General features: G+C 49.2%; 1 protein-coding gene across 6 annotated transcripts in view; it reads right to left on the minus strand.

Moving 5' to 3' along the window:
* The window catches only part of GATAD2B (GATA zinc finger domain containing 2B), a 66,971-nt gene that overhangs the window by 19,368 nt on the left and 21,088 nt on the right, over positions 1-26,515 (minus strand). For all 6 annotated transcript variants that reach the window (XM_088659966.1, XM_088659969.1, XM_088659967.1 and 3 more), the window contains one exon: positions 5,287-5,616. In XM_088659966.1, coding sequence (XP_088516092.1) covers positions 5,287-5,615 — 329 coding nt within the window. In that variant the 5' untranslated portion in view covers position 5,616. The remainder of the gene's footprint in view (positions 1-5,286; positions 5,617-26,515) is intronic.

Here is a 26,515-nt window from a genome sequence, read left to right on the forward strand (position 1 = left end):
CAGAATAACTAGGAATGGGGCTGAAGGAGAGATGGAGGGCTGGGCAGAGCATGCTCATGAACACGCATATCTCCCATGCACTAAGCATCAGACACACAGGCGATGTATACATTAACATACCAAAACACAGGGAGATCATTCTCTCCTTGACCCCCCACACTTTTCAAGTCACATTTTAACACTGTCATACACAGCCGGCAGCCGTGCCTTCACCTGAAGTGCATTAATGTACCTGATTCCTTTCCCTAGGCCTGCAACTTCTCCCAAAACTCCTATTAAGTGAAGCTGTCATCTGAGCATGCTCAATGGCTGTCTCAAATGGACACACCTCACAAGCTTAACGGTGAGTTATTTTTCCAAATCGGATGGAAGCAGGTTTGAGGGAAAGCACACCGAACAGCAGGATTTCTCCAGAAAGTACAGGATACATATGGCATGTGGGTCGTGTGGCGTGTGCTCGGCTTCAGAAACCAGCAGTGGGAGAGCACCAGACGAGGAGTATAGGGTAATGTGCACATGACCACACATTCCCCTTGTACTAAGCCTCAAAAGCCACAGCTTTTCTGTTTTTACACGTTTGCAGCACTCCCAAGAGGACTAGGCGCATGCTCCTACTAAAGAGGGATTTCTGAAGAGGTGGAATTCCATGTTATAAGGAACCCCGCGCAAGATTCTACCGATACAGGGGCCATACATTTTCAAAACCTCTGCTACCATGCGGCCCAAATGATTCCGTCCATGCTTTTCAAACTTTTCTCTGACACATTGAGGGATGGAAGCCCGAGGGGCTCTTATAAGTCTCTAGATGAGAGCTGCACTTCTTAGGATCCTAACAAGAGCAACAGGCCTCGGCTTCAAGACATCATAGCATGCACTGTGCCTCAGGTATGGAACTGCAAGAGGACACCAGTGCACCCACAGAGCTCCGTACGATCAGAAGACGGACACATTAACTTCAAGCACACTGAAGCTCCACGAGCAATGAGTCGGATTACGTTTCGGTATAACGGATTGCATCCAGCTAAATCCTACTCTAGTCTAGACCCATCAAAATCACGGCCATGATGAACTAGAATCCATCAATGGTCTTACTCTGAGTAGGATTTAGCCTGCTTCAATCCCAATCTGTGTCATGAGCTTTGCCTATTCACTTCATGCCATGAAATCACTTCATGGTTTATGAAAACTGTAATCGGGTCCTTAGCCTTTCAGTCATCATTTTTTTGTTGAAGCTTTTTTTTGGGGGGGGGGAACCAACTCCTTGCAATTATTTCTTCCTTTGATAGCGATCTTAGATTTTTCCCTCCCGCCCTCCCTCTCTCTACAGGCATGTGGGACTGGTGTGGCCAATGTTGCACAGCTCTCCCCCAGCACAGATGGCTTTATGTCACACTTCAGGAGGGGGGGGGGGCGGGTGGAACAAAGCGTCAAGCACACTAAACTTTAATCAATATCAAGCGAGGGGAAATGCCATTCTGAAAGGAGACTGAGTGCCTGAAAAGGCTGTTTTCAGAACCCATAGGTTCACACAGATCCTGACCTGCTCTGTAACCCTCAGCCTTTCACAGAAAGCAAAGGATTTGCAAAGGGGTGGGAGAACTGTGGCTCTCTGGAGCACGTTGGACCCCCAGTTCCCGCCAGCCCCAGCAGTCAGCATGAGCCGAGGGGTCATTGTGGATGATGGGACTCCAGGCAGACCTGGAGGGCACCATATTGTTGAGTTCCAAAAGCAACCCTCCACTACAACTTCTTCACACTGTGCATAGCCGAGCTATGAACTTGCCCTCATAGAAGACCAGGACGGCTTTAAAAGTGGACTGGACAAATTCACGAAAGAGAAAGCGATCAATGGCTACTACCACAGCCAGAGGCCATAGTGCTTCTGAATTCCTGGAAAATGCAGGAGGGCAGAGTGCTCTCGTGCTCTGGGTCCGCTTGGGGATTTCCCATGGGGATCTGGCTGGCCACTGCGAGAACAGGGTGCTGGACTAGATGGGCCACTGGCCTGATCCTGCAGGGCTCTTCTTATGTTCTTTATCAATGCAACGCCTGTCCTCCTGCTTCTTAACTTCCATCAGTCCTAACCACTGCCCATGCTAGCTGCTGTCGGCCAGAATCTAACACCCTCTGGAGGTGCACAGATTTCCACGTCCCTAGCATAAAGAGCCTGCAGAGCTTCTCTCCCCACTTCTTTGGGGGCTTGGGGAAAGGCTGTGTATGCAGAAGTGTTGCTACAGGCATTATTTTACCTCGGGTGGAAAATACAGACTACCCCACTAACCCCCGATTAACATAGAGACACAACTGAGCAAGATCCTCTGCGGCGGATCAGTCCCCCTGGGTCTGATCTGTCCAGCTCTTCCAATTCCACCTGTCTCCTCCTCTTGCCTGATGAGAGGGGTTGGGGTGGATGGCTTTAAAAGAGGACTAGACAAATTCAAGGAGGAAAGAGGTATCAATGGCTACCATCCATAATGGCTATGCTCTGCCTCCTCTAAGCTGCAAGACGTTTCTGACATTCTTAGGGGGTCTTCTCTGAGCAGTCGGTGACAGCCTTCTGCTAACCAAGCCCCGCACCCCGAGCTCCCCGGAAGATCCTTCTGTTCGAGTGCAAAGGGAACAAGAGGATTATGATGACCGGCGAGCAGGGGCGGAAGAGCAGATGGCAGGCAGGCAGCCTGGGCTGCTGCCATCAGCACTGCCACCCGCCAAACTGAGTGGCACCCGTGGCGCTTCCTGCCTTAGAGACGCTTTGCTCCCTCCCACGGCTGGCACTGCGCCTCTGAGCTGCGCGAGTGAGTCAGGATTTCACATCTTGAGATGGAGCCCATGTCAGTCAAACCTTGGGGCTGGTTGACACCTGTTCCCTCCCCCTGGACCAGTGATAAAGGCAGGGGCGGGCGGGCAGATTGAAGGATGTAGTGAGATACCCATGAACTGGGGGCAAAGAGACTACAGGTGTGGCCTCCTGGGAGAACAACTGTTCGCAATTTGGTTGACCAGTGTGAGAATAGGATGCTGGACTAGAGGGCCATTGGCCTGATCCAGCAGGCAAGGGCTCATGCTTTTGTGCAATGCCCACTGAGCACAGCATTCAAAACAAAGCAAACAACTCGAGCAAACCCTTCCAGCAAAATACCAGAGCAGCTGAGATTTCACTAAAGAAAAACTGATGTAGGGATGTGGATGCCGGACCAACCCAGGGCCTTTTGCTGCCTGAGGCAATGGGCAAGGTGGCAATGTCCCCCTTTCGCACAGAGAAACCAGCTGGAATGGTTCTTCCTCTGTTACCGGCAGCATGACTGAACTAAGCCAGGGTATGGCTGGGGGTGAAGGGAAGAGCTACAGCTCAATGGCAGAGCACCAGCTTTTTGTGCAGAAGGTCGTGCGTGGAATTCCCACCATCTCCAGGTAGGGCCGGGAATGCCCCCTGCTTGAAACCCTAGAGAGCCACTGCCAGTCAGTGAAGACAATATTGTGTTAGATGGACGAAGGGCCTGACTTGGTATGAGGCAGCTTCCTATGTCACCTTCCACCTGAGGGCACTGCGTCAGCTCAGGGGTGCAGTGTGGCCCACACAGGAGGCATGACTCTGTCCCCTCCCAAGACCTCACTGCTATTGCCCAGACTGAGACAGCCTGTTCTCTCTATGTCCCTTTAAACTGTTTTTGTTTGTTATTATGCTATGCATTTTTGTGTTTTTATATTGCAAACTGCGCTGTGATCTTCCAATGAAGGGCGGTATAGACATCTACTCAATAAAATAAAATAAAATAATAACGGTAGGGATAGAGATCGTGTGTGTGTGTGTGAGAGAGAGAGAGAGAGAGAGAGAGAGAGAGAGAGAGAGAGAGAGAGAGAGAGAGAGAGATGGAGGCAGTGAGAGATTTTACTTTCTTGGGCTCCTTGATCACTGCAGATGGTGACAACAGTCACGAAATTTAAAGATGCCTGCTTCTTGGGAGAAAAGCAATGACAAACCTAGACAGCATCTTAAAAAGCAGAGACACCACCTTGCCGACAAAGGTCTGTATAGTTAAAGCTATGGTTTCCCCAGTAGTGACGTATGGAAGTGAGAGCTTGACCCAGATCCTATAACACATCTGTTTTGTCAATTACTGTGTTCCTCTGAAGAAAAAAAAATGAACAGATAGTGATTGGCAACAACTCCCCTCATTGCCTTTGGGAAAAGGAAAGGCCTAGGAAGGGGCACCCAAAGCAAATAAATTCAAAATAAGCAGACTGCAATTATTGTATGTATGGCTTTTCTAATGTGATGAGTTAGATTTACATCATTAAAAAATGTCATCAAGTTAGGAACATGGGAATCTGCCACATACAGAGTCAGACCTTTCGTCCATCGAGCTCAGTGCTGTCTACACAGGCTGGCAGTGGCTTGCCAAAGTTTCAGACATGTAATGTTCACAGTCTTAAGACATTCCACACGGTTGCACAGTGTTGACAAGAACAAAAAGGGGAGATAAATAGATCATTGAGCCAAGGGTGCTCCTATCCTTCTTAAAGACAAATATGAAACTCCCTCCATACCAAGTTATGTCTTGCTGCTTTGTTCTTTTTAGATGACATGCAAATACATACCTCCTTTGCCAAGCATTTGGAGGGTGAGGGTAGTATGGTTTGGATGGATTTGATGAATCTCTCCCCCAACTGTACTGTCATTTTATGGTGCTGCTTTGCTTTTTTTAAAAAAATGTCGCTGTCATTTCCATTATTTGCTCATTATTACATTTGTATTGCTCTCTCCCCTGCACAAGGAGCTCAACGTGATGTATGTGGGTTTCTCCCTCCTTGTTTTGTCCTCACAAAAACCCTGCAAGGTAGGCTCGGCTGAGAGATATCAATTGGTCCAGTCACCCCAGTATGATTCAAGGCTGAGTGGACGGTTTGAACCCTGGTCTCTCTCAGGTACTAGTCCGACCCTGTCTGACCGCTACACCCCACCCGGTGTACTGAAGTTCTTATTTTACCTTCAGTACAGAGCCCTATGACTGTAGGATGAAATGTGGTATAGATTCATTCATTCATGCACTGGCTCGCTCCACTCACCAACCAACACTCCCTGCCATTCCCCCCACATTTACTCCCTAGTGCTTCCCCTTCCTACCCCATGCAACCACTCAGCTCAATTTTCTTGGTCTCTTTGGTTTTTCTTCATGGAAACCCAGGATAAGGCACGACAAATCCTCCAGGGGGGCTGCATGATGGCAGCCTTACATATTTATGCATATAGGAAGATATACATGCAAACACAAAAGGGCTCCCTACCTTCTCTTTGCGCTCATGTCCACTGGCTCCTCATTGATGTTTTCCTTCCCTGGCCTCCCTGAAGACCGGCTGTCCGTGTGGGGCCTCATGTTCCCATTCAGCTTCTCCTCATAGACCTTCAGGCCGTCCTGCTTGACGGGCAGCTCATGGGGCACCTCGATGCCCGCCAGGTCCTTCCTCTTGAGCAGCGCCAGCATCTTGAGGCGCTCCATGGCCTCATGCCCTTCCATCTTCAGCCTCTTGGCCAGGACATCATCCCGCTCATCGGCTTGGTCCAGGCTCCGCTTCAAGAGATTCAGGCGCAGGGCGTCCTCTGTCATACGGTCCATCCTGCCATGGTAAGGGAGAGCAGAGGATACAGTTAGGGGGAAAACAAGGATGGCAAGGATGTGACACTCAGTATCACACCTCCAAAGCCAGGAATGGGGAACCTGTGGCCCTCCAGATGTTGCTGGCCTTCGGCTTCCATCACTCCTGACCATCGGCCATGCTATTTGGGGATGGGTGAGAGTTGGAGCCCAAGAACAACTAGAGGGCAACAGGTTTCTGAGCCCTGGCCTAGGCAAATTTACAGAAAAGGAGAGCCCAAAAAGTAGCTATTGGCCACAATGGCTAAAAACAGACACCCCACCCCCCAAGTGCAGAAGAAGTCAACCTCTCAATACTCATTGCTGGGAACAATACCAAACCAAACCCTAGAGGGCTGCTGCCTCTATACCCTGCTTGCTGGCTTCCCAGAGGCATCTGGTGGGCCACTGTGCAAAATGCCATTTGCATGGGTATGGTTTGAAGGCACACGGTTTCTGCTTTACAGAAGTAAATCAGGCCTGGGTCTGGTCTGTGCCTGGATGGGATACCTCCTGAGAACCACATGCAAGCTGCCTTGGGTTCCAGATAGCGTTGCCAGACTCAATAGAGGACAGGACTTCTGTGCCTTTCATTACCATGCTCTCTTTTGAGTCTGGAAACCTTAAAGAGAAACCAGCAGACCCTTTGTTTAATTTCCAAGCAAAGGGTCTGCTGGTTTCTCTTTAAGGTTTCCAGACTCAAAAGAGAGCAGGGCAATTAAAGGCACAGAAGTCCTGTCCTCTATTGAGTCTGGCAACCCTAGTTCCAGGACTGGAGAAAAGGCAGGATATAAATGTAGGAAAATGAATGAATAAAGAGAGAGGAGTTTTCAAGTAAACTAGCAGTTTTCAAGTTTCTTTCATTTCTAATCCTTAGTTCAGTTATTTTCACATTGGTTTGTGATTTGCCTTCACAAAAACTGATCAGAATTCTAGTGTGAACGACACCCAGCATACAATTTTGGATGCAACTCTGCCTAATACACACGTTTGCAAAGCAACTTCCCCTAATATGCATGCCTGTATATTATTTTCACTGATAAGATATATTTTTATGCACACTTGACCCCACTTGCCCAGAGAACTGTGTTGCAAAATTCAGCGAGGTGTGAATTTTGCAGGACAGCTGTTTCGATTCACGTATTGTTTCTGAAAGTGCAATTTAGGTACTTTCACCTTTATATGTGAACCAAACAGAATTTGTCCCTTATCCTTAATGACTGCTCCCCCCTCCTCTCAGAACAAGTAAAATACAGTTCTTCAGACACATACTGACATTTGACAGCCTTGCATGCAAGTTCTTAGAAGACATTAATCCACAAAAATATCTCACTATATTGCTTGCCCACATATTTTTAGGCACTCAACAGTCTAAGAGGGAAGCTTCTGCTGGAAGCAACTACCGTGTTTCCCCCTTTTTAATACGTAGTCATAAAGTAAGCCAGGGCAGGATTTTTAAGCAGTTGTGAAATCTAAGACACCCCCTGAAAATAAGCCATACCTTGTTGCGTTCCTTTAGAGCGCAAGCGCTCGCCTGGCAGGGTAGAGTTACACGGAGGGATGCGGAGGAGGGAAAGCGCTCCCCCATCCCCCATCCCTGCCAGTTTCCATGTCCTGAGGCTGAGCGGCGGCGGGAGGCCCGCGGGTCCTTCCGCGCCGCCGGGGCGACGGACGCCGGCGAGAGCGCTGCTGGCTCCTTCTGCGCCGACGGAGTGTCGTGGGCTGCATGGCCCAAAGCTGAGCGGCGGCGGGAGGCCCGCAGGTCCTTCCGCGCCGCAGGGGCGACGGACGCCGGCGAGAGCGCTGCTGGCTCCTTCCGTGCCGACGGAGTGTCGTGGGCTGCATGGCCCAAAGCTGAGCGGCGGCGGGAGGCCCGCAGGTCCTTCCGCGCCGCAGGGGCGACGGACGCCGGCGAGAGCGCTGCTGGCTCCTTCCGTGCCGATGGAGTGTCGTGGGCTGCATGGCCCAAAGCTGAGCAGTGGTGGGAGGTCCGCAGGTCCTTTCGCGCCACCGGGGTGACGGGCGGCGAGAGCACTGCTGGCCCCTTCCGCCGGATCAAGGAAGCGGCCTGCCGGGTCGGTGCCCAGCAGCGCCGCGCGGAGCAGCAGATCGAGTAAGCGGCCTGCAGAGTCAGCGCCCAGCAGCGCTGCACGGAGCACCGCCTCCTCAATCCAGCTCGGGGCTGCTGGGCACTGACTCGATCTGGTGCTCCGCGCAGCGCTGCTGGGCACCGACCCGGCAGGCCGCTTCCTTCATCCGGCTGAAGGGGCCAGCAGTGCTCCCACTGCCATCCGTCATCCCGGCGGCGCGGAAGGACCCGCGGACCTCCCGCCGCCACTCAGCTTCGGGCCATGCAGCCCACGACGTTCCGCCGGCACGGAAGGGACCAGCAGCGCTTCCGCCGGCGCCCTGGTGGCAGGGAAGGACCCGCGGACCTCCTGCCGCCGCTCAGCTTCAGGCCATGCAGGCCAACCAGACCCAGTAGGCCGCCTCCGGGATCTGGCAGCAGCAGGAGGCGGCTTGCTGCGCGTCCCGAGCCCTGAGCCAGCAGGACCCAGTAAGGAGGTACCGTACTTATAGTAACAATAAAAAAGACACCCCCCGAAAATAAGCCATAGGCTTATTTTCTTGAGTGAAATAAACATAAGACGGTGTCTTATAATGTGGGAAACACGGTACTTGCTTGCCATATACGAGCCAAGGTGCTACATACAGCTGGGAAGCTTTTGAGAAGAATGCTAGTCCTGATATACTATTTGATTTCCTTTATAGAGAATTGTTGGGTTCCTCTTGGGCAAGAATGGGAGTTCGGACATTTATTGCTTTGCGCGTGGCTGTATATGATGTGGATAAACGAGTAGCTTTAAAAAGCAGCTTGCTTTTATAGTGACATTTGAGACAGGATTTCGAGGACAGGAGTGTAGCAGACTGATATTGAGTGTATCAGAACTAGAGATGTCAGAGAAGTCCATCAAAAATGGAAACAGAAATTTCTGGTGTCTGCTTATTCGTCCCATGCCCAGAATAGAAATTAAATCCATCAAACACCAACATGTATTCACCATTTTCAGTCCACAAAGTAGATATAAATGAGGAGTTCTTCACCATTCAAACTGTGTTTCCTTAGCATTCATAAGAAAGGTGTGGAAACAAGTCCTTAATGACATTAAATCCATGAATTACTTAAATAAGTACAGTGGTACCTCTACTTACGAATAATTCTACTTACAAATGTTTCTACTTACAAATGAAGCTCTGTCCGCCATCTTGGATGCGGTTTAGATAGGATTTTTTCTACTTACGAATTTTTAGATAGGGTTGCTTCGACTTACGATTTTTTTCTCCCAATGCATTCCTATGGGATTCGACTTACAATTTTTTTCTACTTACGAATGTGCGTTCGGAACGCATTAAATTCGTAAGTAGAGGTACCACTGTATGTCAAACAGTGCACAGCAAGACGAGTAACATAGTATTTGGCAGAAGCTGAACTGCAGTGGAATGGAAACAATGCTGTGACGAAGGCAGGTGGAAAAAGAAATCACCCTCATTCTTACATCCCTAATCAGAATATATGAAGCCGCTTGGGAATCAGACCATCTCCTCTGATTGGTGGGAGCTGCCCGCAGTCTTGGGTTTGGAGGTCTTTTCCAGAAATGCCTGTTTCAATGGAGATGCCAGAGGATGAATTTGGCTTCCTCCACACAAATCCTATGCTCCAGAACTGAGCAGTGTGCCTGTTCCTCTGTTTTTCTATCTCATCTCCCTTCCCCGTTTTTGCTCCTGATGTTGATGGGATTCAGTGTACACTTTTCACACCTCTTTATGTTCTATAGTGAAGGTTTCTCACTTAACAATCATTTCCAAGCGCATTACATAACATGCAAAAAAAAAAAAGATTCCTAATGATTTGATGTTGCTGAATGGGCTCAGAAAACTCTATGCGGTCTTCTGCTGAAGCTCAGGACATCCTCATTCTTGATCCGAGTCTTGCTTAATGTAGTACCCTCTGGATGCTGCTGAACTCACAACTCCTGTTAGTCCCAGCAACAGTCAGCATGGCCAGATGTCAGGGAAGATGATGGGAGTTGGGAGCCTAGCAAGATCCAGAGGGCTGGGGAAGACTGGGAAAAATAAAAACAATACACTGAGCCTCAGCAGAGGATAGCAGGATTTCCTACATCCTTTGATCTGGGGCTCCATGGATGACTCAGTGCAACCAGACCAAAGACTACCCAGCTCTGTTGCAGTAAGAGATTAATAAGAACCCAAGAACATAATTAGAGTCCTGCTGAACCAGGTCAGTGGCCCATACAGTCCAGCATCCTGTTCTCACAGTGGCCGACCAGATGCCTGTGCGAAAGCATAAAGCAAGACCCAAGCACAACTCTCCACTTTTGTGGCTTCCAGTAACTGGTATTCAGAGGCCTACTGCCTCTGACGGTGGAGGGAGAACATAGCCGTCATGGCTAGTAGCTGTTGAAAGCCTTCTCCATTAATCTGTCCAATTCTCTTTTAAAGCCAAAGTTTGTGGCCATTACTGCCTCCCGTGATGCATTGTGTGAAGAAGGTATTTTATCCGCTCTAGTGTTATGAGAGACGGACACTAAAAGCTATGACACTAAAGGCTCAGTCCCTGGTATGAACCAGGGAACCACAAGGTAATAGAGAACCACCAGAAGTGACCACTATCAGAAGCAGGTTGTCCTTAAGGCACTCAGTGCCCAAGTTGTTTAGGGCTCTGAGAATTAATGGAAGAACTTCGTTCCTGGTCCAGTAAGCAGACTGGTAGCGCCAGGACGCATCATAAGCTGTCACCGAGCCTCTGTGAGAAAAGTGGGGTATAAGTCTTCATGAGCAGCAAAACCGGCTCAATAAACAATATGTTGGGATGCTTTCATCTGTCCTCAGACAACTTTTTATCACAGCCCTGAAGGCAAACCTCCCCCACCTCCAGAGCAGGCTTGGCTGGGAACGCATTTTGGAGGACAAGCCTGGAGCCAGAAGACAGTCAGGCATGCAGGGACATGTTTAGAGGGAAGATGTGCACTGCAGACTCTTTCTCTCTCCCCTCCCCCCTCTCTCTTTGTGTTTGTGTGCAAACGCACACACTTAAGTGCATGTCTCAGAAACCAGTCCTTGTCAGGTGATTAAATCATTCCACTGCTGATTAATCACCTCCTTGTTTAACCAATTCATTGATTCCATTTTGATAACATTGCCTTTTGGACAAAAATTTCCAACACAGACGCTTTCTTTAAAAAAAAGAAAAAGAAGCTTAACAAAAAAGCAGTTAAAAACCCCCACTACCACTCTGAGTTAGAATGAAACAATACCTTTAACATTTCCTCTTCCCTTTTGCACCCAAACAAAAATAGCCTCACAAAACAGGCACGTGGGTACTTAACACCAGCCCCACAAGCTAAAATTCAGCATCACAGAGAAGAATTGTACCTCACCTACTGTATTACACATTTCAAAGCTTGCAAATGGGCTGCTGGATCAATCCTAAATTTGCTCAGAAGCAATTCTCACTGAGTCCAAGAGGGTCCACGCTCAATTTAAGTAACAGATTAAGACTGTAGTCTTAGGAACATAAGAGGAGCCTGGCTGCTGGATCAGGCCAATGGCCCAACTAGTCCAATACACTGTTTTTGCAGAGTCCAACCAGATGCAAGCAGGACCTTGGCCCAAGAACCCTCTTCTTTCCTGTGGTTTCCAGCAAGTTTAATCAGCCTTTTAGAACGGAAGCCAAGCACAGCAACTGTAGCCATTAATCACTGAAAGCCTATTCTCCCCTGATTTCTCCAATCCTCTTTTAAAGCCATCCAAGTTTGTGGCCATCACTGTCTCCTATAGGTGTGAGTTCCATAGTTTAACTATGCGCTGTATGAGGAAGCACTTTCTTTTATCTGCCCTGAATCTTCCAACATTCAGCTTTATTGGACGCCCACATGTTTTCTAGGCTTACGAAAGAGGGAGGAAAACTTTGCTCTACCCACGCTCTCTATGCCATGCATAATTTTACGAACTTCTATCATGTCATCTCTTACTTGCCTATTCTCTAAGCTAGCATGTCCCAAATGCTTCAACCTTTTCATGTAGGGGAGTTCTTTATCTCAGTTGTTGCAAACTTGGGGTTGCTCCTGGGTAAATGTATGGGGAAGGGCCGAAGACCATCTGCTTTGTGTGCGGAAGGTCCCAGGTTTAAAACCATCGAGTACCAGGTTGAGTACTCCGCGGACCCGTCTGGAACAGATTAATCCACTTTCCATTACTTTCAATGGGAAAGTTCGCTTCAGGTTAAGTACGGACTTCCAGAACCAATTAAATACTTAACCTGAGGTACCACTGTACTGTATTGTATTTTAGAGACCCACAACAGCTCACTGGAGAGCATCTGCTCTGCATGCATAAGGCCCCAGGTTCAGTTTCCTGGCAGGGGTGGGAATATCCTACCTGAAACCTAGAAGAGCCGCTGCCAGTCAATATAGACAATAACAAGCTAGATGGACCAACGGTTGCTCAGTATAAAGCAGCTTCCTATGTTCCTAAGTGAACTTCATTTCTGTTTAGCAAAGATGCCTGCAGCCAAATAATTTGGCGGGTTGGTAAATATTCCTACCCCCCTGCCCCTTAGTTTCTATACCTGTGAAAAAGACCCTTCCCAGACTCCAGAGGAGATGGTTATGGAAACAGTTCCCAACAGAAAACCGTTGCTTTAATGGGGACTAAAGAAACCTCAGTACAAACACCCTACTGCTGTGCAAAGTTATTTTAATTGCAACCAAAGTTTGTTCTGGCTGCATCATCTGGGGTTAGGGAACATGCGGTGAGGGGCACACCTATGTTCTCCTTTAATCCCAATGTGACCAAGATCTCTGGGGACAAAATTCTGGCAAGGACTGGGAGTGACACGAATAGGGTTCCCCCACCCCTCTCCCCCCCACCAAAAAACCCAGAATTTGCAAGTGACTGTTTGCTTTGTCTGACCTTGGGATGCCAAGGAAGGTATCCAAGAACCCACAGATGCACTTTCTTGAGACATGTGTTTGATCCCTGGTAAGGTCAGCACTCAGGTCTTCAAGGCCTACAGGAGAGCCTAGTGATTAAAGAAAGCCACAGGGCCTTCCTGCCATTCAAGACTTATGCCCCTACTGGTTTTTATCCTGGCCGCCTGATTGGCCGAGCTTGCACGTAACACTAAACAACGGGCAAGAAGTTTTGTGCATCAGCCTCAGAGCTTGAGAACTTCCCTTCCACTCCTCAGGCAAGGCTGTGAGGAAACAGGAAATATTTGCTTTGGTTTTCAGATAACCATAGTTATTCACTATGTCCGAACCAGCATAGACTTTGGTTAGTCTTAACTATGGTTTAGGGCACTTTCCCCTAATTTCACTCCCAACTCCCACCATCCCTGACCACTGGCAATTCTGGCTGAGGCTGATGGGAGTCCCACAATATCACAAGGCCCATCTAGTCCTGTTCTTATAACCAGATGCTTTGAAAACCCTGGAGGGTACGATGTTGGGGAAGGCTGGCTTAGGGAAAGAAGCCAGCTTCAACCTGTGGTTCACAATCCTGGTTTGTTTACCACTGTTTGGATTACCAAAGTGACACAGCTTGGGTGGAATGAGTAACTGTGGTTAAGCGAGAGCTTCTGATCTGGTCCCTGGGGCTGCACCAGAAGCAAAGAGAGAGGGTGCTTGCCAAGGCCCATTCCCATGGCGCTGATCTGCGGTTGAGCATTACGTCCAAACTCAAGCTATTGTTTGGAAGGATCTGCATCAAATGTTGTGGCCTCAGGGCTGACCTGGCTATCCTTAGCACAAGGGTCCCTTTGTCACAGTTCCCACTTGGCACGACCCCACTTAACCTGGCTTCTGGCTCCTGCCCAACCTCCCCTCTTCCTCTTGCAAGCACAGCAGACGCCTCCTCTCAATTCAGACCTCAGCTCAGTTCACCCAGTCACAATCATTATGTCTTATACCGGCTGGTAAGTTGTATTTGTTTAAATATGCTTTCCTCAACCTAGTACTCTCCAGATGTTTTGGACTATAACTCCGATCAGCCCCAGGCAGCATGGCCCAATGGTTGGGGAAGGTGGGAATTTGGAAAAACCTGGAGGGCCACATTCTCCACATCCCAGACATAACAAGTTAAACCATTGGTCCATCCAGATAAGTATCATCTATACACTGACTAGCAGTGGCTCTCTGAGGTTTCAGACAGGAGTTTGTGGGGCTGTAGCTCAAAGTGCTTTGCCAGGCAAAGGTCCCAGGTCCTATACCTGCCACATAGGAACGCAGGAAGCCGTGTTCTACTAAGAACACTAGTCCATCTAGTACAGCATTGTCCACACTGACTGGCAGACGTTCCCCAGGCTGTCAGGCACAGAGCCTCTCCTGGTCCCTTCTGGAAATGTCAGGGGTTGAGCCTAGGACTTGCATACAGGGAGGGTTGGGAAGTCAGCATAGACATAACTGAGCTAAGGTTTTGCTGCACATAAGAAAGTTCCCCATGTTCTGATGGTGAGATTTAGGAAAAACAACAGAATAACAAAGGTGGGGGGAGTTTGATAACAAAAGATAAAACTGAGTCAAATGAAAGCCACCCTGGTGGTTTTTATCCAAACCCAAGGCCCATATAAACAAGGTGGTCCACAAGCCTACAAAAGGCTGTGGGGCAAGAGGTTCAACAGCAATGTTAGAAACTCAGATATATAAGCTAGGCACCAAATGCCTCCTTAAACCAGGGTTACTGTCACCAAAATGAAATGCCTAGTTGCCAATTTTGGACCAGATGGCTCAAGTGTCGTATTTTTCAATGCAATTTTTTGTTTCCTGGAATTCATTCCGATTGTGTGGATAAAATATAATGGATAGAATTCTACAGGATGTGTTGCTAGTGTGTGAAAAGAGTCAAGATCCAAGGATCCCCAGGCATGTACCTCCAGATGGTAGAGAGAGATGTCAGGTGCCATCCTGGCATCTTCACTTGGTCGCAAGTGGCCAATAGTCAGGTGCAAAATGTGCCTGGCGAATTCCAAACACTGTTCAACAGGCCTCCTGAGTGCGGCTATACTGAAGTCTGGGAGCCACAACTGAGAAAGCCCTGCCTCACATGCTCAGCGACCCTGCTTTGGACAGTGTTGGAATGTGCAGCACAGACTCCCTGGTACATCTCAAGAGAGAAAGGTAATCTCTAAGTCAGGGCGGGGCGACCTTCTTTAGTCTGAGAGCCACAACCCTGCCTGGGCAACCTTCCAGGGGCCACCTTGCCATTGGCGGCCATGTCCAGAGGCCAAAATCAGTGGAGCAATGAATGAAAATTTTAACTTTGTACTGTAAGCTAATTTCTACACACACACCTCTATCTTCCATCCAAGAAAGCAAGAGGCATAATCAGAATCCAAGGAGTCAAGTCATCCCAGATAGGGAAAAACATTCAAGGAGGGGCATGAAGCAGGGGATGGGAAAAGCTCTGAGAGATGGACCCCAGGCCTGCATTCCCCACAGGTCTGGGTTCCCTCATTCTTGCCTTAAACGTTATCAATCTCTGCACAGTGTAACCCTGAAAAGATTCCAAGGAAAGCCATGGTTCCCAGGGGGAAAACACCACCACCACAATGTTGCGCTAATTTTCATGCTTTGGGACAACATGAAGACTAGAAAATTATTGCAAACATAGTTAGGGGAAAATGAATAGGTAAACCACCATATATTAGATAGGATTGATGTGAGTTTATAAAATTATGCACAGAATGGAGAAAACGGATAGGGGGAAGCTTTTCTACTCCCTCTCTCACCACACTAGAACTCATGGATATTTACCGTAATGAAGCTGAACGCTGGAAGATTCAGGACAGGAAAAAGTGTTTCTTCGTGGAGCACAGAGTTTATCTATGAATTCGGTCCCACAGGAGGCAGTGATGGCCACCAAGTTGGATGGGTTTAAAATAAAAATTGGCACATTCACAGAGGAGAAGGCTATTAATGGCTACTAGCGATGATGGCCATGCTATGCCTCCATGGTCGGAGGCAGTACTGCTTTTCGATACCAGTTGTTGGAAGCCGCAAGAGGGGAGAGTGCTCTTGTGCTCCAAGTCCTGCTTTCAAGCTTCCCATTAGGGATGCTGATCGGCCACTGTGAGAACAGGATGCTGGACTAGATGGGCTGCTGGCCTGATCCAGCAGGTCCTTCGTATGCAGGAGGTGCTGGTTTTTAAATCCCAACAGAGGCAGAGTCTGTGCCCTCCCCGTTCCCAAATCAGTTCCCCAGGAAGCTCCACGAGGGCTTGTAAAACCATTGGGGAGCGGAGCAGGCAAACAGGAACAGTGAAGGTACCAAGAAAGCAATGGAGATGCAGAGCAAGGGGGAAGGAGGAAGGAGAAGCGAAAAAGTAGAATGTTGGAACAAAACCCAAGGGACAGCCAGCTGATCCGACGCAGGCCTGGAGTCACAGCAATCTGAGAGAAATCAAATAAGTCAGATTTCTCCGTACAGATAGATTTGTGGCCTGCAAAGCTTCTGGGAATGAGGACAGGCCACGTGGCTGACATGGAGGAGGCTGGACAGCATCTCACCCAAAGGGCTTTGGCATGCCGTTCATCTGGTTCTGTTTCAAGCTACACACACACACACACACACACACACACACACACACACACAAATCAGACTATGCTCTGAGCGACCGATTGATTGCAAAAGGATGGGAACTGCCTTATAGGTCAGACCGGAGTGTAGAATTTTGTTCAGCTTGAGGTCCACACTCACTTGTGACCCATCTTCTGGAGGTCGCATGCCAGGGGCAGGGAGAGCCAGAGGTAAAAGTGGGTGGAGCAATGGATTAGGCCAGTGTTTTCAAGCTCTGGTTCGCCTGATATTGTTGGACTACAATTTCCAGCACCCCTGACTATTGCCTAAGCTGGTGGTGGATTGTGAACTCGAGGTTGAAGAGCTCCATAGTGGGCAATGTTCCAGCCATGCTGGAACACAGGGGCTTCCACACACAATCCTCTCTGTCCTCCATGCAGGCAAGGCAAGAGACATGATCACAGGCTAAGGGTACATTCCAGCCAGGCCAAAAAAAAAGTTATGGCATGGGGAGGGGGGTGGTCTAGGGAGAGTCCCAAGGGCCAGAGAGAGAGGTGTGGAGGGCCACATTTGGGCCTGAAGTTCCCCACCCTTGGGCTCAGACTGAAAGGTCTACCTAGTCCTTTATCTAGTACTGAGCTACTAGTACTGGGCTTCTGACCAGAGAGGCCTTCTGGAAACCCACAACCACAGCATGAAGATGGTGGCCTTCTCTCTCTCTCTCTTTTGTTCACTTCCATCAAGTATCCGACGCATAGAGGCAGAGTGACTCTGCATGTGGATTGAAACTTATGGAACTCACTCCCACAAGGGGTAGTGATGGCCCTTGGATGGCTTTAAAAGAGGATTAGGCAAATTCGTGGAGAAGGATAGCAGTGCCTACAGGCTATGACAGCTACGCTGTGCCTTCACAGCTGGAGCTGGAAATGCCAGTTGCTGCTGCACTCAGGTCTTACTTGTGGGCCTCCCACCGAGCATCTGGATGGCCACCGTGAGAACACAATGCTGGACCTGCCTGATCCAGCTACTCTCACGTTCTTATGATTTTCTCCAACTGCTGCCATTTCAGCGCTCCTTTCACAAATCCAATTCTTCGAAAAAGTCATCCAAGGGCAGTTGGTTACACACCACATTTCTGCAAGGTGTGCAAGGAAGGGAGAAGGGGTAAAAGGTTCCCTTCGGTAGAATGGAGTGTTGAGCCATTTTAATCCATGTTGCGAGAAGCGTTCTAGCATGGGTGGCCTCTACGATTGGGTAATCAATGCGGATGCCGCCTTGGACCATTGCCAGCCGGCACAGCCAACAGTCGGGGATGATGGGAGTTGGAGAGCAGTAGTAGTTGGAGTGCCTGATTTCCCATCCCTGCAGCATATGACAGGGAAGTAGAGACAACCTCAGTTCAGATGCCTGTCTTGATACCAGCCCCCTCTGCCTAGCCCCCAAAGCCCAAGGGTCCCCCAACCAAATCCCTGCAGACAAAAGATCTTAATAAGTTCTTGAATGGAGAAAAGGGAGGCTTTAGCAGATGCTCTTCTTTGGGTGATCAGGATTCTCTTTATTGTCTGTCCTGGGTTGCCGCTGCCGCCACCACCAGATGTTCTCAAGATTTCTTCTCCTACATGACTCAAAGCTACTCAAATCCTGAGTCTCGGCCTACACATAAAGCCAGCAGGCAAGGTGCATAAAGAGGAGGCTCAGTTATAGCCAACAGCAGGAGGGAGGGTCTTCGCAGAGCCCATTGCCTGTGCCCTTGGCAAGGTTTGTGTGGGAGACAGTGGGTGCAGTCGACATTCCTGGCTCCTGTTCCAATTTTGTTTTCCATTTTAATTAGTTGCTAAAGAACTGCAGGCATTTAGGCCTTCTCCAGCAAGAGTCGTCAGCAACAAAAGATCCACAAAGACATTGTTCTGCCCTGTTCCTACCCTCGCTGTGGTTGGCGATGGACTACAAGAGCAAATTTTACCTGCTCTGTCTGCTCCTCTGGGGACTTATTGGGTTTCAATTAAGGTGTGGCAAAAAAAGTGTCTCCCCCCCCTGCAGTTTTTACTGTTAGGTGAAGAAACGTTTTTGAGTCCTTAAAAGAATGTTACACACTCCTCTCCTTGGGGGTTTCATACGCCGTGCCCAGAAGGCTGCTGTTGGTGCCCCATAATTGTGCAATTCTGGGTGGTGGTAAATTTCTCTGCTTTCTTTTAAATGCATTTACACCCTTCCTTTCCTTACCGGTATTTAAAAACTCAAGGAGGCTAATAAGAAGATCAAAGCACAATTTGAAATATCAATTACAGAGACATTAAGACACTAAATACTGAACAACACCCACTCCCAATACCACCAGAGTAGCAGATCAAACCCTGGATAATCATAAAAATAAAGACAAAAGAATCATCTATGAGTCAAACGCCATCTTTAAAAAAGGAAGGTTTTGACTATGTTTTGGGTGAGACATGATTCCTTTGGGAGAGAGTTCCAGAGCCTAGGCACGGCCATGGAAAAGGCCCTCTTCCTACTCTCAAGCCAGTGTATTCCATAGGAACTCCAAGAACCTGCCTCATACTGAGACCATTTGCCCATCTAGTTCCATATTGCCTACACTGATGGGCATAGGCTCCCCAGGATTCCAGACTAGAGTTTTTCCCCAGCCCTACCTAGAGACTGCCTGGGACCTTCCGCATGCAAAGCAGGCTGTCTACCCCTATGAGTTGTAGTCCTTTACCCAATAATAATCCTGCCCACCTAGCAGTTCGAAAGCATATCAAAGTGCAAGTAGATAAATAGGGACCGCTCCGGCGGGAAGGTAAACGGCGTTTCCGTGAGCTGCTCTGGTTTGCCAGAAGCAGCTTTGTCATGCTGGCAACATGACCTGGAAGCCGTCTGCGGACAAACGCCGGCTCCCTCGGCCTATAGAGCGAGATGAGCGCCGCAACCCCAGAGTCGGACACGACTGGACCTGATGGTCAGGGGGCCCTTGACCTTTTACCTTTACCCAATAATAAACCAAGATTCCAGTCCTCATGTTTCTGAATAACAGGATGATTTAAGAAGCTGCCCTATAACAATACAGTCAATTGGTCCATCTAGCTTGGTACTGTCTACACTGACTGGCAGCAGATCTCTTAGGTTTTCTGAGAGGGTTCTCTCCCAGCTCTACCTGGAGATGCCAGGGATTGACACCTGGGACCTTCGGCATGCCAAGCAGATGCTCTACCACTGAGCTGCAGCACTTTCAAGGATGTTGGGATCCACAGGAGGATCTGAACATTTGGTCCCAGAGCCTGACCGCTCCAGAGGCAGCAACATACCCTTTCAGCTACCACTTCCTGGAGAGAAGACCATGCACTACTCCACTGCAAGCTTACAGCATGGTCATCTGCTCTGTCTGCCCATCTATGGATATCCCAGGATTCTATTCTAGCTTGCTATTCATTCTCTGGGAGACAGCAAGTATTATGGGAAAACAACATGCAAGGTTTCACAAATATCTTGTTCCAGAGGGAGCTGGGCAACTGAGTATTTCTGGAGGGCTGCTTTGAGAAGAAGGCCCAATTGCCAGCCCTACCACCGCCAAAGAATCCTGCAGCATCGAACCCCCACCATTCCCACATCCCTCACTAATGCTGGCAAATGAGAGGACAAGAATACTCCGCCAGGGGTTGGATTTGTCCCCAGGGACTGCCAGTTGCTGATCCCCAGTGCTGGAAATGGGGCACTTTCCACCCTGTAGAAGTGTGATGCTTTTTTTGCCCTGCCAAATCAGATCAAGGGGCCTTCTAGTCCCCCCTTCTGTTTCCAAACTCTGGACAGCCAGAGTCCCCCTGAAATGTCACTCTCAGGGCATGGAGACAACGGCTTTCCCCTGGCTCTTTACTCCCGGTCATCTGAAAACACAAAGAGAGCCCTCTAGGGTCAGACCAAATGTCTGCCCAGTGCAGGGGGGAGGGAGGTTGAATGTGGCCCTCCAGGCCTCTGCATCTGGCCCTTCGGATTCTCCCTGGGCCATACCTCTCCATGACCCGTTTTTCTCAGGCCACACATCCCACCAGCCTTGCTGCACCCCTTTTCAGAGAGGATTCTGCCTGCCTGGAAGGTCTCCTTGAACTCTGTGATTAGGATGCTTGCTTGCCTGGATGGAGGATAGAGAAGGGTGTGTGAGCATGTGCGGAAACTGACCTACGGCACAAAGGTAACATTTACATACATTGATCTGCCCACTTTGCCCTTGGCCCCACCCACCACTGGCACATGGCCCTCAGAGGGCTGCCCAGAAGGGAATATAGCCCTCAGGCTGAGCAAGGTTCCCCAGCCCGATCTAGTGCAACATCTTATTTTCACCCCAGCAGCCCAACAACTGCCCCTGGGAATCCCACTTGCAGGGCAGCTCCTGTCTGTCTCCAGAATTTGGCATTCTGGGGCTCACTGCCCATGTTAGGTGGAAAGCCCCATCTACGTAGCATGCTGGCTAACAAGCTGTTGAAATACCTCTCTGCTCAGGACAGCCTCCATCCTGCTTTTTACCTTCAGCCTACAACAGACTCTACTGTACAAGATCATCTAGATTCCAAATTTCACAATCCTAAGAATCACACGGGCGCACGTGGTCCCTGCCTTTGGCACAGTTTCTTCTGCCTTGCTCTGAGCCCACCCTGCAGAGGTTGTTCCCCCCACCCCACCCTCTGGGTCTGGGAGAGGGGTGCTGGTGCTGACTCAATACTGCCAGATCTCCCCCCCCCCCGCATCAAAAGCTGCTCCGCCTCAGCTTCTCCGAGAGCGAGCGGATGTCACTGCTGTTAAAAAAGAAAAGAAAGAGAGATGCGTTTCGAGACAGGACACGCACAAAATGGCTGTCTCCCAAGATGAAACGTTTCCATACAATGCTATAAAAAGGACAATCGCCAAAAAAGGAAACCGGGACTTGACAGCCAGGCGGTCCGAGGAGCAGGACGGGGAGGAGAGATGCGAGAAGACCAAGCCATTCCCAGCCACCCTTCTCAGACTGGCTCAGACCCTGCCTCTTCCTTCCAGTGCCTATGCTGGCACAACACTCTCTCTCTCTCCCCCACCCCCACCCCCGTTTCTCATTCCGCACCCAACTTGGCAAAAAGAGATACTCTCCGCAGCAATTGTGCCTTGTGAGTTTGGAGACTGAGGAGAAGGAAAAGAAGCTCGCCTTACAAACAAACCACAGCTTTCTTCCAAGGAGCCCGCGATCCAAATTCCACCGTGATCCATTACAGTTGTGGGAGTGGGGATTACAAATCACGCTCCCCAACGACAGCAAGACAACGGTTCTCAGAAAGTGTGTACGGAGAAGTGGCGATGAGAGAGAGCTAGACGTCCCCAGACAAACTGGACTCTTGTTTTCGAAGGAAGCAGAGAGAGCAGCTGCCGGCACAGTTATCCGTAGGAGCCATTTCGGCGCAAGCTCATTGAAATGGCTCTTCCCCCCACCCCGCATCTTCCTTACAGCTCGTCGGAAGCAAATTATCCAAAGATGCTGGGAAGCTCACCTTGTAATAAAGCAGCTCACCCAAGACACTGCAACAGCTCTCGGCATTAAAGTGGGCTTGTTGAATGCAGGAAGTGACCTTATACAGACTACTCAGTTCAGTATTGTCAACACAGACCAGCAGCCGCTCTCCGAGATTTCAGACTGGAACCTTCTCAGCCCTACTTGGGGGGTGCCAGGAATTGAACCTGGGACCTTCTGCATACATAGAAGGTGCTTGAGCTACGGCCCTTCACCATAACATAGGAACGTAAGACGCTGCCTTATACCAAGTAAGACCAGCCGGGCTCATCTAGCTCAGTACTGCTGACACTGACTGACAGCAGCCGTCTGGGGTTTTAGACTGGTGACATTCCTACCGCTGCACGGTTTCTCCCAGAGGAACATCAGAGGTAGGGCAGGGAGGATCAAGCAAGCAAAAATGAACAGAGGATGGATGGGGGGAAATTTTGGCTACCTGGGATTTGAAGAAAGGGAAATCATTTGAAAGGAACAGTACATGAAATTTGACTACCTAGCTGCATACAGAGGGCAGTTTATCCTGCTTCAAAAGGTATACACAGTATACACTTCACATCCATGAAAGAACTTGGGGGAGCCTCTGCAGCATTTTCCTCTGTATGACCATATTAATCCTTACACCAGCCCAATAAGGTGGTCCAACACACAATGGAAAACATCTCAACTCAGTGTGCAGGGGTGAAGCTGGCAAATTCCACGCTGGGGAAAAGGGATGAAAAGTCGAGGACGAAGAACACAATGCCATATTACTTACACACACACACACACACACACACACACACACACACACACACAGCGAGTTTATAAAACTATGGATGGAGAAACTTTGGGGTTTGGCAGTCACCCCACAAAATTGACTAGCAGCAGATTCCAAGGACGCAAAAGGAAGTACTTGTTGCATGCAGCACCGAATTAATCTATGGAACTCACTGTCACATCACAAAGAAAGTGCGCTTACGCAGAAGGTGCCAGGATTAGTATCTGGCATCACTAACTATAGAGGATCAGGTAACAGAGGGAAGACCTTTCTCTGCCCAACACCCTGGAGAGTCGTTGTTACTCAGAGTAGCCACTACTGGGCTAGAGGACAGCTTCCTTGGGCTCTGTTTGTGGCGATGGATATTAGCGAAAGGAATTGCGGGAGTAGAGTAGCCTATCAATACCTATTGGCCTTGATGGCTGTAAGCATCACCTGTATTTTTCAGAGGCTGCCTAATCCTGAATACTAGTTGCTGGGAGGAGATCCATTGGCAAGGACTGGTTGTTGGGCCTTTGGTGGAACAGCAGGCACTGGATGAATTGAACTAGCAGGGCTTCCCTTGCATTATTATCCTCCGTGTGGTGGGGTGGGGAAACATAATAAGCCATATACACAGGGGACGACAGAGGACAAGATGGTTGGACAGTGTTCTCGAAGCTACGAACATGAATTTGACCAAACTGCGGGAGGCAGTGGAAGACAGGGAGTGCCTGGCGTGCTATGGTCCATGGGGTCACGAAGAGTCGGACACGACTAAACAACAACATAATTATGCATGGTGTAGAGAAAGTGAAATACTTCTTTCTATCCATTTTCTCTACACCATGAATTATATTGTATATATTTCTTCATCATTGTATACACCTCTTACTCCTAATACTAGAACTCGGTGACAGCCAATGAAGCTGTTGGAAGATTTGGGATGAAATGAACTACTTTTTCCATGCAAAGCACAGTTGAACTATGAAATTCACTCCTGCAAGAGGTACTGCTGGGCGCCAACTTGGATGGCTTTAAAAGAGATTTAGACAAATCCACAGAGGATGCGGCTATCAGTGGCTGCCAGCATGATGGCTATGTTCTCACTCCACTGTGGGAAGGAAGGAGGCCTCTGGTTATCAGCAGCTAGTAGGAACCGCGAGCGGGGAGAGCTGCTATTGCTCAGGTCCTGCCTGAGGATTTCCCACGGGCTCTTGTTATGTTTCTATTGCAGGTGAGGGAAAAGCAGTTTGCTAAACAAAAGCCAGCTTTGCCCATAGGCCAGTCAAAGGCTTCCCAACAGAGGATAAAAAAATTTATCGGGGACCTTCCAGACTCATGGCTCACCTTCTTAGCGCCTAACTCTACCTGGGTTCTCACATCAGTTCACTTGTCTGGAGACGACAAGAGTCAGAATGGAGTGTTCAGGAGGGGTTTCTTAATGACCGCTCCTTAGTCCCTGTGCCATTCCAGGCTGCAAGTGAGGGACATATGCCCAAGCCCCAAACATCAACAGCTACCCAAGCCCCAAACACCTATACTGGTACTTCCCCAAGGATAAATCTAAAACAGCAAGGAGCCTGGCCTATTTCTTGCTGCATTTGTTTCCTACTTGCAGGAAGTATCTTTTTGTACTTTAAATGCAGGGGAGGGGGATCTATGCTTTGCCAGACTTGCAGTCTAAAAAACGTTATAGTCTGTTCTACCAGCTTAGGGCTCTAAACCACATTACTCTACAGAACAGGCCTGGTTTTTAAGGTGGTGGCTTAAAAAAAACCCTGGACTGTGTCAAGTCAGATTGAAGGGAGTGGATTACATCTTGGAAAGCTTTTTGCATTGCAGGGGGAATAAGCACAGACAGAGAAGGCTGGACTGGAACTTCTCCTCTGATACAGTCATTTCTGATGCTAGGTGTCTTTCATTTTTAATAAATGAATGGGGAATGCTTAAAAGCAGTAGCCCCCACTTGCAATCCAAAGTGGTACAGTCTATTCTACCAGCTCAGGATTCTGCCACCTAACTCTGTCCTATCAGTAGGCCAGGGGAGCACAGGCCAGTCCTCTAACTCCCACTGGTGGAGAGCAGAGAGGGGGGAGAGAGAAAGCAAGGGAAGGAGAGCGACTGCAGACAACATTCAGAGAAGTCCATTCACTCCCACTGAAACAAGGAGTTTCAAGTGGATAGAGTTGTGACTCTTCACGGGTTCAAGAGGGGCGTCCTTCCCAGCCCCTACCTGGAGATGTTGGAGATTGAACCCGGGACCCTCTGCATGCAAAATGCCTGCTCTGCCACTGAGCTACAACTCCATCCGGCAGTCAGCCAGGGGCTTTAACTTGGTACTTTACCAGCACCAACCATCTCCATGCATCATAGAGGGTTAAAGCTCAGCATCAATCGGTGCTCGCCATGATAACTCAGCAGAACCACCCGGTTTTGCAACAATATTCCTCCAAATGCTCGGCAACAACCATAGTCAAACAGAAGGTACTGCCTTCATGTGCAGATGTGGTCTTCCCAGAAGGGCCTGGCAGGCCGCTGTGAGGAAAAGGGGGTGCTGGACAATAAGATCCACCTAGGATACTCCTCCATTGACTGCTGACCATGGCTAGCTGGGGCTGATGGGAGTCCTTTGGATAGGAGTCCATTGGAGATTCCTCATCCTTTTGAGAAAGGATGAGATACATTCAGAGTGGGTAAGCTGATCAGATGTGATTATCCACAATAGCTACATGGAACTTTTAGGTTCAGAGGCAGTTTACCTCCAGTACCAGTTCCGGGGGTGTATTTGTGTGTATGTGTGTCACAGGTACAGGAATGGGCTATGGCTTTCATGGTCTACTTGGGGCCTTCGCAGAGGCGACCTGCTCAGCCCCTGTGGGAAACAGAATGCCCAAAGGGACAGATCCAGGGGTCTTCTTATGCAGTGGAGGGTGGTCCACTTGGGCAAACAAGGCACAGCCCCACCAACCTCTATCTGCCCTCAGCCAGCCCCAACCTACCCACTTACAACAACCAGTCCAGGGGGTGGCCCTGCCTGCCAGCTTCTTGGTCTCCATGTTGACCCTCGTAGAACTTAGCAAGAAGAGGGTGGGGAGGAAACTTGAACTGGTTGGCTCTGCCTCTCATTGTCTCTGGCACCACCTACTGTTGGGCTCCTGATCTTCCACCCCATCAGTCCCAATGAGCACCAGCCACCACTGTTGTCCCTGCCTGAGCAGTCTACCAGCAAAGGAAGCCCCATTGTGTTCACTGTAGGATTACAGCCTGCCCTTGGCTTTGGCTCCAGCTATGGTTGGCCTCTCTGCCTTCTGCCCTGCCAGTCCCAACAGGCACTGGCCGCTCCTGTTCTTAGGGCCTTGGGTTTCATTTCAGCCATGGACAGAGTGGAAGCCTTTGAGCAAGAGCAGGCTCACAACTCTTCGTTCCCACTGAATTCAGCTCCCCGTGAATTTTCACCTAGCGCTTAGCTAAAGAAGCTTTGCAACGTGGAAATACATACACCGAGCAGGTACAGAGTGCCGTTCTCCCTGACAACAGAGAAACTCCTGCTGGCCAACACAACTTTGCGGCTTCTCAAAGTGGAGGGTGCAAAAAAAAAAAAACACCAAAAACCCCACACCAGTAAAACATAAACATGGGATACCTTTGCAGGAGCTGAACCACCACAGTGGCACATCCCTTTCGAAGCCCCAAACAAACCGAAGCAGACAACATTATTAAGAAGCAGGCGATGAAAGCCGCTCTGCGATAGCAAACGAAAGCAACACCACCAAACGAAATCTTTGACTCAGAGGGATGTGGAGGAACCCAGGAACCTTTCAAGGTAGAAATGCCTCATTCCTCGAATTTAGTGGGTCAGTTCGGAGAGAGACGAGAGGTCAATTTTTTTTTAGGGGGTTGGGGAGTGCATGTGTGTGTAAGAGGAGTTCTTCTCCCCTCCCTTCTGCAAGGAAAGGTGGCAAAGAAATCCTCCAGGAACACTGGCTTGCCTAGAAGCTGTGGGGTTTTTTTTTCATTCTT

Source organism: Zootoca vivipara, chromosome 16, assembly GCF_965207765.1.
Source record: "Zootoca vivipara chromosome 16, rZooViv2.hap1.1, whole genome shotgun sequence".
NCBI lineage: Eukaryota > Metazoa > Chordata > Lepidosauria > Squamata > Lacertidae > Zootoca > Zootoca vivipara.